The sequence below is a fragment of the Camellia sinensis genome, chromosome 2 (assembly GCF_055761805.1).
Source record: "Camellia sinensis isolate YWXY chromosome 2, ASM5576180v1, whole genome shotgun sequence".
NCBI classification, from domain to species: domain Eukaryota; kingdom Viridiplantae; phylum Streptophyta; class Magnoliopsida; order Ericales; family Theaceae; genus Camellia; species Camellia sinensis.
This window is the reverse complement of record NC_138962.1, coordinates 115428952-115441581: the sequence shown is the minus strand read 5'-3', so window position 1 is coordinate 115441581 and position 12630 is coordinate 115428952. Positions and strand designations below refer to the sequence as shown.

General features: G+C 34.0%; 1 protein-coding gene and 1 long non-coding RNA gene across 2 annotated transcripts; both read left to right on the top strand.

Moving 5' to 3' along the window:
• The first annotated feature begins 2429 nt into the window (after positions 1-2429).
• Positions 2430-5380, top strand: LOC145820288 (uncharacterized). Its single transcript, XR_014361558.1, has 2 exons — positions 2430-2812; positions 5079-5380. It is a non-coding gene; the product is annotated as an uncharacterized LOC145820288 (long non-coding RNA).
• Positions 5381-6898: 1518 nt separating this feature from the next.
• Positions 6899-7279, top strand: LOC145818846 (uncharacterized). Its single transcript, XM_082912924.1, has one exon. The coding sequence runs from the start codon at positions 6899-6901 to the stop codon at positions 7277-7279; it is 381 nt and encodes a 126-aa protein (XP_082769050.1).
• The last annotated feature ends 5351 nt before the right edge of the window (positions 7280-12630 follow it).

The following is a 12630-nucleotide window of genomic DNA, read 5'->3' as shown; positions in this document are numbered from 1 at the left end:
AAAACGGCTTTAGTAAAGCCAAAATAAATTTCTGAATAACACCTTCTAACCCAAAACAAAGACAAAAGAAAAAAAAGAAAATTTTACATGAAAACGGCTTTAGTAAAGCCAAAAAAATTTTCTGAATTGCATTATCACCTTCTAACTCAAAACAAAGACAAAACAAAAAATAAAAAAAAATTACATGAAAATGGCTTTAGTAAAGCCAAAAAAATTTCTGAATTACACCTTCTAACCCAAAAGAAAGACAAAAGAAAAAAGAAAATATTTAACATGAGAACGGCTTTAGTAAAGCCAAAAAAAATTTATGAATTACATTATCACTAAAACAATGACAATAGAAAAAAAAATTACAAATAAATAAAATAAAATAAAATTTAAAATGTACAGTAAAAGCGTGGTTGCAATCCACGCTTATTGTAGTGAACAGTGAAAGCGTGATTTGCAATCACGTTTTCTTAAGAAAATAAATATGCACAGTGAAAGTGTGGTTTGGAACCACGTTTTTTTCAAAAAAACAAATTGAAATTATAAGCACAACAAAAGCGTGGTTTGAAACCGCGTTTTATTCAGAAAACAAAATAAGCACAGTAAAAGTATGGTTTGAAATCACGTTTTCTGTAGAAAACTAATTTTCCTTAAAAATGTGGTTTGTAACAATGCTTTCTTAATTAAAAGCGTGGTTTATAACCACGCTTTCACTATTTCACAAATTTTCTGCTACAAACAGTGAAAGCGTGTTTTGTAATAGCGCTTTAGCCTAGTTTGGAAATTCCGTCCAAACTAGGTCTAGTTTGGGGATTAAAATGATAATTTGGCTTAATATGGGAAAAGCCTCCATATATTGGCCTCAAATAGATTATTAAAATGACATTTTTATCTTTTTTTCTTGTTTTTTTCTTTTCCATTCTTTTCTTCTTTTTTTCTTTTCTTGTCCGGCCCTTTTCGTCACTATATTGCAACATTGCTGAACCATCCACTCTGCCCTTCTTTTGTTTTTCTTCTTGCCACTACCTCCTATCTTCTCTCTCTCATTTTTTTCTTTTCTTTTTTGTCATGGCTACTGAGTGTATATATATATATATATATGTATATATGTATATATTTATATATTCGTGGGTTGTGTGGGGTCTTTTTCTTGCCTAGTTTGGCTGGGATAAAAAATAATAATAATAATAATAATACTAAGGCCAAGTTTGGCATAACCTAAATAATACAAAAAGTCAAAAAGTCACTATCCTATTTAAGTCACATCATCTTATTTAAATCACATCACCTCTCTAACACATCACATCAAACCCAACCCAAACCCCACCCATATAAGCCAATAAGTCAAAAAGTACACTTTTTTAGAACATCCCAAACCAACCCTAAGGATCATAAAAAAAAATGTCATGAAATTTTTTTATCTTTTAATTAGTGTGTAGTATTTTATTATATATATATATATATAATTCAAATGTAGAAAATTGTCATGAAACATTAATTCGTAGAAAAATTGACGTTTTTGTTGTCGGAGGAGATTGATTCGAATTGGGACTGCGTGATTTGAGAGAGATAATGGAGAAGAAAACTGTTAAGACTGATATAAAAAGAGAAGGGGCTAGCGATTTATGGAGCCCTAGTTTTGCGATTCTGATAGCAAATGTTTGGGTTGGATTGTTGTAATGACTCAGAATTTTTTTTTTTTTTTTATAAATAGTCACTGCATAATTTAATTAAGTAAATTTTAAATTTAATTATTGTATAAATTCTGTATAAAAACAATTCAATTTTATATTTTTTATGTTAGTTTCATATGAGTCTAACACGTAGCGGAGTGCTTCTCTGCTTCAAATTCCCGCCTTTGCTAGACATGGGAAAGTGGAATCACGTGTGTAAATATCTGGCCCATGGTTTTTGTTTTAAACCAGCACATGATTTTAGCATTGTGGTTTTGAATTGAGGTGGGTGACTTCTGGTCCCCACATGGAGCTTGAAAGAGTTGGCAAAATTTGGGCCATGTTTTTTTTAAGTGGTCCATAACATGGTATATCTTGGAGGGAAACTCAAACTTTTGGGTGCTCCTGTACGCAAGTTGTGTTTTGGTGGGCCACGTGGCTTTGGTGATTTACAGTGGGTCTTTGGGTTCTAACTTAGTGGGCTCTTGTTTATGACTTGTATTTAATTGTTTAATTCTTTTTAATTAAGTGATTGGTAGTAATTATATTGAGAATTTTTATTATTTATTATACAGAATTATAATAAATATTTGATAGTTAATTTTATGGTGTATATCACATGGTGAAAAATTATATACTTTTATAGTGAATAAAATGAGTGTGTATTTCGTGGTGAGTAAAATATTATATTTTGTGGTGTATAAAATATTATATTTTGTAGTGAGAAGAAAATTATATCATTTTATAATTTATGTTATAAATTTTTGAAATATGATTATAATATATATTGTACTAATTAATGGGTTAAATAATACAAAAATAAATAAAATTTTGAGAAATATGTGTGTTGGGAGGTGCGTTGTGGCAGAGCCCATTGGGCTGTCTCTTCCGTTTCCATCTTTTCCTCATTTCCTTTACTTCTATCTTTCTTCATTTCTTTTTTTGATTTTCGTTGAGCAAAGGCTCTGCTCCTCTCTTTCTCTCTTGTATTTCATAGAAGCTCAATCTTTGAACTTGAAATGAGAATTTTTAGAGTGAGATTTTACAAAAGTATTGTAAATGAAAGTTGGAGAGCTCGTCGTGATCTTCGCAATGGTGTTCTCATGATCGAGTGATGTTTGCATTTCGGATTGCTTTTCTTCATATTTGAGGTAGGGACTTTTTTCGTATTTTTACATTAAAGGTATGTTAGGGTTATTTGAGAAAATATATCATTATAAGAGGTATTGCATATAGATATATTTTCAAATTTTTGAAAGAAAAATTATGTTGAAATGTTAAGAATGTTGGTATTTTGAGATTGATTTTGGAAAAATCATTTTGTGTTGTTAATTTTGGAAAAGAAATCCGAAAATAGAATTTAATAATTATATGGATTGTATCAACATCATATTATGATTAGATGATTTATTTTGAGAAATATAAAATTGATTTTTTTTTTTTAATCTTTGATTGGGAATTATTTTTGAGAAAAATAAATTAATGTTGAGGAGTATTGAGTAAATGCTTAAGTATGAATTATAGAGTTGTTTTGGGATTAAAAGTTCTAAAAATATTATATTCATGATATTTTATAAAAGATGATAGGTTGATGATTAAGTTATGATCATTTTTATGAAAATAAAAAAATGTGAAATGTGGACTTTCAAACTCATTACCTTGAAAATGTTACTATTTGGCATATTTCATAATTTTTGATGTAAATATCATGTTGGTTAAGTGATTTTAGAAAAAGTTGTGAAATTGTTATTGGTAGAGAATTTGGTAAAAATATTACCTCTTTAAATAACTTGGCATGAAAAATGGTTATGTTGAAATATAGTTATGTTTGAGGGGTGTGGCATGTGAAATTATGTTTAGTACTATCAATTTGAAATTTTTTGAATATAATAAACCTACTAATTTAGTGGATTAAATTAGTTTTGGTTAAAAGGTTATATCCGTGATGGTTAAAAATGTGTTATTAAGATTATACCATAACTTTTGATATAGTAGGATGGAATGGTAAGATTTAATAAGTAGGGATTTCCTTTAAGTTATATATATGTTTTTGCAAGATCTAGATGATTTTCGAAATCATCCTTTGATTTATTTTGAAAATTGATTGTTGATTCAAGAAGATGAGAGATTTTCTTTTTGAAAGTGGGTTTACTTTCTTGTTCCTTTTAAAATAGAAATTGAGGGTTTTAAATTATGAGGATTGAAGAGAGATGTTTTTGGTGATTTTCTTTCAATAAATGAAGATGAGTGGTTTTGGTGAAAAAATTTAGAAATTTGGAGTTTTTAAGAAAGATGTTGACAATCTTTGAAGATGTTATTATATTTATTTTGTGTGCCAAAATAAATGATGTTTGAAAAATTGTTTAGTTGCTTACATATAAATGATGGTTTTCATGGAATATGAGAATTGTTGAAGTTTTGAAAATTGTTGTTCAAAATGTTGATATAGTCTTGAAGTGACTAAATGGTTGAGATTACTCTAAGTGTAGGAATTTTGTTGTCCCATGGATGAATTGGAATAAAAGTATTTATCTTCATCTTGAGAAATTATATTAAAATGAGAAATGAGAATTTTGTTCATAATGGGAATATTGTGTGGAAGTATTGAAAGTGGAAGAAATATTGCATTGTATTATTAATCATTGCATTGGCATATCAATTCATTTAATAATGATGAGCTTTAAAATTGGATTTGAAAACTTTGCATTGAGAAAGAAATGTTGGAAAACAAGTTTTCATGAAATGATTTTGAGGTAAATACGGTGGTAAGTCTTGAAAGGTGATGTAGATGATAGGTGTCGAGCCTTCTAGTTAATACTGGTAAAAATGACAGATTACAAGTATCTGACCTTCTAGTTAATATTGGTAAAAATGACAGATTACAGGTGTCGAGCCTTCTAGGTAATACTGGTAAAAATGACAAATTGATAGTACTTGTATAGTCTACTTGCAGACACCAGCCTAGGGATTACCTGAGTCGTATTTATCATCATGGAATTTTATTGAAATTGTTGGATTAATGTGTTTTTTTTTTAAATGACATTGTGCGTAAGATTTTCAAAAGATGAGAAAAATATTTTGAGCATGACATGACATATGCATTTATCTCATAAGACTGTATAAAATGAATTTGATGAATTATTTAATTATTTGATTCAATTGATAATGAGATAATTGAATGAATTGAAAATGATGTCTATTGCTATTGAAACACGTTTCTTTATTTAAGTTAGCTTGTTGTGGTTAATTAAATAAATTGGATTTAAGAGATTATGTAACAAAATCATATGGTTTTGACATGATATGACTTCTCGTATATGTATGAGTATTTTGGTACCCGCATATCTTCTAATGTTTTAATATGAGATTGCTTGGTGAGCTAGTGATTGCTCACTCCCTGCCTGTACATGTGTACAGAGAATGCTTTTCGGATTTGAAGATCAAACAATGGGTTTTACCATTTCATAAGTGTAATGCAGTGATGGATTGTACTACTTCATTTGTTGTTTTGCTGAGTGCTATTTTTTTTTTGTAAAGAGTAGCGTCCTCTCTTTTATTGTAAGTCTCAGGGTATTTCTTTTATTTGTTTGTAAATGTCATTATTGTATAACGAGAGGGAATATGTATATTTAATTATTCATCATTTCATCCAAGGATGAAATGTTATTTGTAAATGGACTTAATTAATGAATATTGGTAAGGTTATCCGAGTAATAAAATACGGGGCGTTACAATTGTGCTGTTGAAGAGATCCATTGGGCCTAGTGATTAGGCCCGCCTGAATAGTTAGGGGCCTAAGGCCCGTTATTGCATGAATAATTATCGTGTTTTTTAAAAATTTAGTGGTGCTTTTTTGAAAATTTCATGTTGAATTTAATAATTACATGATTTAATGAAAATGAATACAATGAACAAATCATAAAACATTATCAAATAGCGATAGTAACTTGACTTCATTATGTGGTATTCTAGTTTATTTACTTCCTTTCATTGAAAATTGAAAGAAGGATAATTTATTTGATTCAAGTTCATAAAAATTTCATTATTCTTTCTAAAAAATATTAATAATCATTATTTATGTGAATGATTATACTAAACATCCATGCTCTAATCTAATTTAAAGGGATAATAAGATCAAAACTATTCATAATAATTCTTTTGCTTCCAAAATAATTAAATCGTGTTTGTGTTATTCATATTAATAGTGAATTTATATCACAAAAACTTTAGTTTTGTGACAGTCCAAAGTGTCACTGGAAAAACCCTATACATGCATTTTTCAATAGAGCAGTATTTTCAACAAATTTTTTTGTTTTTACTTTCAATGCATTGTAAACCATATAATCTTAATTTGAGATTTTCATATTTCTATATTTATTATCATATTATATAATTAAAAATTGTACATTGAATTTGAGTAAGGATTATAGCCATCCATTCTACTCATGTTTCACGTTTGTGCTTGCAAAAAAATAAGTTTGTATTTGAATTTTAACTAAAATAAAAATTTACATCTGATTTGTGTAGGAGGAAGATATTTTATTTATTTATTGATATTTGATACAATAAAAAATAAAATTTAATTAAAAAAATGTTTTTTATAATCAACGAAAAATAAGTCTACTTGAATAAAAAAATATTTTCAGCCTTTAAAATATAAAAAAACATTTTTCAGAATAAAATTTTGTTAATATCACATCACACCATCATCACAGCCACCTATCATCACTGTCGCCGCTCTACCACCATGCCACCTCTTTCACCTTTACTTTCGTTTCACCACCGCCACTCCACCACCGTGCGACCTCTTTTACCTCCACTTTCGTTCCACCATCACAGCCACCACTCTCAAACGTATAAAAATATTTTTTCTACAAGAAAATATCCGTAAAACATATGTTTTAGGCGCAAACAAATCAAGTGTTATACTAGGAAATAGTTATAAATATTATTTTTTTCCTTCACAAATTAAACTAGGAAATGCTATTGAGTGAACCGTGGGAAAATGAAGTCCACATATCGATCCCTTATTTCCCGCCACACATCGAAACCCTTCACCCAATTATGTATTCTTCTTTCTCAATTCCACTTCTGCAATTCGAAAAAAGTTTCACACCAAATCCAAACACAACTTATCCACTCTCCTCTACAAAACCCACCCCAATTCATAGCTCACAAACCAAAATCCAATCCTTAATCACAAAACCCATCTCTCAAAACATCCAAATTCCTCAAAAATGGGCTTAGTTTTCGAAAAAATCGATGTCGAAACCCCCAAATTCGAACTCATCAAATCCACCGACGACTACGAGATCCGTAAATACTCTCCCTCAGTGATCGTCGAGGTCACATACGATCCAACCCACTTCAAAGGCAACAAAGACGGCGGTTTTATGATCCTCGCCAATTACATCAGTGCTATTGGAAATCCACAGAATTCCATGCCAAAGAAGATCACAATGACAGCTCCGGTGATAACCCAATCGTCGCCAGAGCAGATTTCGATGACAGCTCCGGTGGTGACGAAGGAAGTGGAGGATAAGGAGAACAAAATGATGACTATGCAGTTTGTTAGGTCTGTTGTTCTTGTCAATCTCGCGAACAACTTTGTTAATTGAGTTGTAAAATTTCTTTACTATTTTGTCTTCCTCGCTCGAGTGAAGGACTGAGCCTGGCAAAAACCTGAAAGAGATGAATGTGCGCTCGAGCGAAGGACTGCATCTGCATAAAAACCTGAAAGAGTTCATTGTTCGCTCGAGCGAAGGTTTCGTGGCTCGAGCAAAGGCACTTATGGAAATCACGCGAGTTAAGGTTCTTGCTCGAGCGAGCTTCAAAATCCAGGATTTCTATAAGTAGTTGTTTTACTCCAAAACTAGGATTAACTTTTCTAGATCTACTTTGAGGTTTTCTAAGGTTTTCTTCTGGAGTGTTTTTGTGAGTTTTCCTTGATAATTTGAGTGAGTGTTAAACTTATGCATTGACAAGCATAGATCAAGGAGTTTGATTGAATACATACAAGAGTGTTGTTCTTCAGTGGATTCCGAAGATTCAAACGTGGAGTTTCAAAGGAGTTTGATTCTGTACGTAGTCGTTGATTCGACAAGTGAAGTTGTGGATTCAACTTCAGATTAATCAGTTCTGAGACGAAGGCATGGTGAAAGAGTTACAGAAGGTTTGAAGACAAATTGACTAAGTTGGGTAATTTGTGTGTTATCTTTGTAATCTTTCTTTGTTCAGTAGTGGATTGATTAGTGGCGTTTCGCCCGTGGTTTTTGATTACAGTTGAAGGTTCTTCAATTGTGATTTTTTCACATAAAAATCGTTTGTGTCGATTTATTGTTTATTTCAAAAACAACAATCTAAATCACTTTCGTAAGTGCTTGATGATTTAGATTGTGTGTTTTGAATAATTGGGAATTGGAATATTTTAATCTTGATCTAATCACGAATCATTTTGGATTTTCAATTGGTGTCAGAGCAGGTCACTCTTTGTTTTTATCAAAACTGTAGGAGTGTGATTTTGTGTGACTAGTGATATGGATTCTATTCGTGAAGGTAACTCGACCCATAGACCTTCTTTACTCGATGGTACAAACTATTCTGATTGGAAAGCTCGTATGAGAGCATTTTTAAAATCCATCGATGAGAAAGTTTGGCACTGCGTGATCTATGGTTGGAGTGAACCTATTGTCACCATTGATGGTGTTAATATTCCTAAGCCCCTTGATAAATGGGACACAACTGATTACCAAAACTCGAGTTGGAACAGTAAGGCTCTTAATTCCCTGTTTTGCTTCGTCACACCTGAAGAGTTTCATCATATCTGCACGTGTGAGGTAGCAAAAGAGGCTTGGGACATTCTTGAAACGATTCACGAAGGTACTACTTTGGTCAAAAGGTCAAAACTTCAACATCTCACCTCTGCCTTTGAAACCCTTTTTATGCGCGATGATGAGACGTTTGGTGATTTCTATGCAAAACTTAGTGATATCGTGAATTCTTGTTTCACACTCGGTGAAAAAATCCCTGAAGCTAAAGTTGTTGGAAAATTTTGAGGTATTTACCCGAGAGGTTCCAATCAAAAGTGACAGCCATTGAGGAGGCTCAGAATGTTAATACCCTCAAGCTTGATCAGTTGGTTGGAAACTTGCAGACTTATGAAGCCCACCAGATTTCAAAGAAAAAACAAAAAGATAGTGTGGCTTTCACTAGTGCTCATGAGACTGCGAAAACTCCGGAGACTGAATTTGATTTAGAGTCTAAGATGACGGCTATGTTTACTAAACAATTTAAAAAAAATTTGAAGAAAAAGAAGCCTAATTTCAGAGACCCTATTTCAAAAGACAAGAGTAATGAAAAAGCCAAAACTTTTCCACCAAAACTTGCTCCAAAAACTGAAAAGAAGATTGTAAAGAGGCAAGGGGTCAAGTGCTATGGATGTCAAGGGTTTGGTCATATTGCCCTTGAATGCCCTTCGAAAAAGAATCGAAAGAAAGTCTACACTGTGACTTGGGATGATGAAAGCGGGTCGGAGCAAGAATCCGAAGAACCTGAATCTGGTAAAGATGGAGATAGTGCTTTCATGGCATTTTGGTCCACTTTCACTTAACCTCTTCCAAAGCCAGCGGAACTAGCTCGTGGTCAGAACCTGCATCAGGCTCCCACCTTTGATGAGAGTAACTACCTGTATTGGAAGATCAGAATGAGGGCGTTTCTGAGAGCTTTTGACCCAGAAGGCTGGCAAGCCATTGAAGAAGATACAAAAAGTGCTCACAATCCGAGCAATCAGAGAGCCCTAATTACTATTCGTGGAGCAATCTCTAATGAAGAACAGTAACGGGTTGCTCACTACACAAAGGCTAAAGATGCATGGAAAATTCTGAGCCAATTCCATGAAAGAGGAGATTCACCTTCACCACCATCCAGCAACTTTCCTACCTTAGTTGCTAGATTGGATGAGGTCAAGGAGAATGAAGAACAAAAAGAGGATGATGAAACATCTGAAGACATTGATAAGATTAATGGTGGTGAACTACAACAAGCTTACGAAAAGCTTTACGAGGAATCTCTGAATTTGTCCAAAATCAACGACAAACTCTCTCTCAAGCTCAAAGCATGTGAAAGTGAGAATGTCAAGCTAAAAAGAGAACTTGTAACAGCAAAATAGAATGTCATCAAGATCTCAAGTGACAGGCAAGACTTATGTGGAAAACTTCTATCCTGTGAAACTGAAAGGAATGAACTTCTGAAAGTGTATTCCACATATGAAGAGAAGTTTGAAAGCCTTGAGATGTCACAAGCTACATTGGAAGAGATAGTCTGTCTGAAAGATGAAGAACTCCGTATTGCTAGAGCCACAATTGCCATGTGGAACAAAGGTTCCAAATCTCTAGAAGACATCCTCGGGTCTCAACAAATGGGTTGTGACAAAAGTGGGCTAGGCTATGGTGCGACAGCTCAGAAGGGACAGGCCTCTACTTCACATGACCTGAAGACTCAAGAAAAGGGAAAGTTGAAGGCAGACCAGGGTGATTCCTCTCTTCATCTACCTAAAGTTGGTAAGATCAACAAAATGGAGGTAAACCCTGTTTTTATTTGTCATCATTGTGGTAGGTATGGCCACATTCGTCCTTATTGCTTTGAATTGTTTGGTAAGGTGTCTCAAAAGGGTAAAACTTTTTAATACTTTTTGGGTTAGGAGACAACCTTACATGTCTAGGCAGAATACCAAGATTTATGAGGGTATTTACAACGCCAAGACATTTACCAAGACCACTAGACCTGATTTTGTTAAGACCAAAAAGATTTGGGTGAGAAAAGATGATTTGACTTGTTTAGTTGTTCACACTGCTCTCAAAGCACGTGACTCACACATGTGGTATCTTGATAGTGGGTGCTCTCGTCACATGTCCGGTAACAAATCCTATTTCACCTCCCTTGAAAAATATAAAGGAGTAATTGTTACCTTTGGAGATGGCGGCACTTCTAGAGTCATTGGTAAGGGCTGTATAAGTGTTGCTGGTCATCACAAACTTGAAAATGACTTACTTGTTGATGGTCTTAAAACAAATCTTTTGAGCATTAGTCAAATGTGTGATTCCCATAATGAAGTATTGTTTTCAAAAAATAAATGTGAAATTTTGGATAAAAAGGGAAATACTATCTTGCATGGAGTTCACACATCTGATAACTGTTATGGGATTGTTACTACTAATGATCTCACTTGTCACTCAGCCATCATAAGTAACATTGATTTGTGGCATCAAAGATTAGGTCACATGAATTTCAAAGACCTAACTAAGATAGCCAACAAAGAACTTGTGAGAGGAGTACCTAAATTGGGTAAGAATCTGAATCATGTGTGTGGACCATGTAACCTTGGGAAACAAACCCGTGCTCCTCACAAAAAAGTGAACAACTTTACAACCAAACGTCCTCTTGAATTGGTTCACATGGATTTAATGGGTCCTACTCGCACTAAAAGCATTGGAGGTAAAAGATATATTTTTTTTAACTGTTGATGATTTTACTCGATTTTCGTGGGTAAATTTTTTAAGGAAAAGATCTGATACGTTTGATACTTTCCAGGCCTTAGTCCTTAAAATCCAAAATGAACAGGGTGTTTCCATTGGGCGTATCATAAGAATCCGAACTGATCATGGTCGTGAATTTGAAAACAGTTCGTTTTCAGACTTTTGTGATATGCATGGAATCAAGTATGAATTTTCTGCACCTATTACACCACAACAAAATGGAGTGGTTGAGAGGAAGAACAGAGTTGTTCAAGAAATGGCTAGGGTCATGCTCCTTAGTAAGAAACTTCCTCTAAAGTTTTGGGCTGAAGCCTAAATACTGCTGTTTATGTTATAAATCGCGTGTATTTAAGGCCCGGCACTTTACAAACTCCATATGAATTATGGAAGGGTTTGAAACCTAATGTAAAATACTTCAAAACTTTTGGGAGTAAGTGTTACATCTTCAAAGATAGAGAGCCTTTGGGCAAATTTGACTCCCGAAGTGATGAAGGTATTTTTCTAGGGTATTCAACCACCAGTAGGGCTTTTCGAGTCTGTAACCTGCAAACTTCTTCTTTAATGGAATCAATCAATGTAGTTATAGATGACACAGGTCCCCCTACTCCAGCAACAAATGAGGATGACAATGGTGAGTCTCCAATCCTGGATACAGCACCACAAAGTCAAAGAGAAGCTGAAGTCCAAACACAAGAAGTTGTTAAAGTACCATCCTCATAGGAAAGTTCAAGTCCAAAGAGTGTTCAGAGGGACATCACTCCTGATGCCTTTGTCACCGCAAGTCCTGAGTTCAAACCATCAGCTAGGGTGAAACTGAATCATCCAGCTCAACAGGTGATTGGAAGTGTATCAGATCGAATGAAAACCTGAAGACAGATTTGGGATGAGGTATCACATATGTGTTATGTTTCATTAATTGAACCTAAGAATTTTAAAGAGGCCTTGTGTAGACACCCCATTTTTGACCGTCCTCAAGACTTGGACGTCATCGTTTGAACACTCAATGATCATCCATGCTTGTGTTCGTTTTGAGTTCTCGGAGGTCTCGGTCGCGCGCCTTGCCTTAGGATCTCTCAACTTGTTTGTTTTGTGCTTGGTTGTGGACCAAACACTTGTGTTTTTGCTTCTGAGGGAAGAGGGTGATTTGTTTGCTATCCCCTCAACCCACCGGCCAAGGCTTAAAGCCATCGGCCTTGTTTTCTTTCTATCGGCCAAAAGTGTTGGCCAATCAGTACTATTTTTGGTCGGCCGGCCCTTTTGTTGGTCGATCGGCCATATTTTCTGGCTGAACCCTGTTCATCTGCTTTATGCAGATATTTTGTGCCAGCTGGCACAGCTGGCATCCACAATTATCCCCCTCCATACACATGTATGGAGGGATTTGCCCTTTGCTTAGCTTCTCTAAGAAGCTTTGCAATTTGGATTTTTATAAGAGG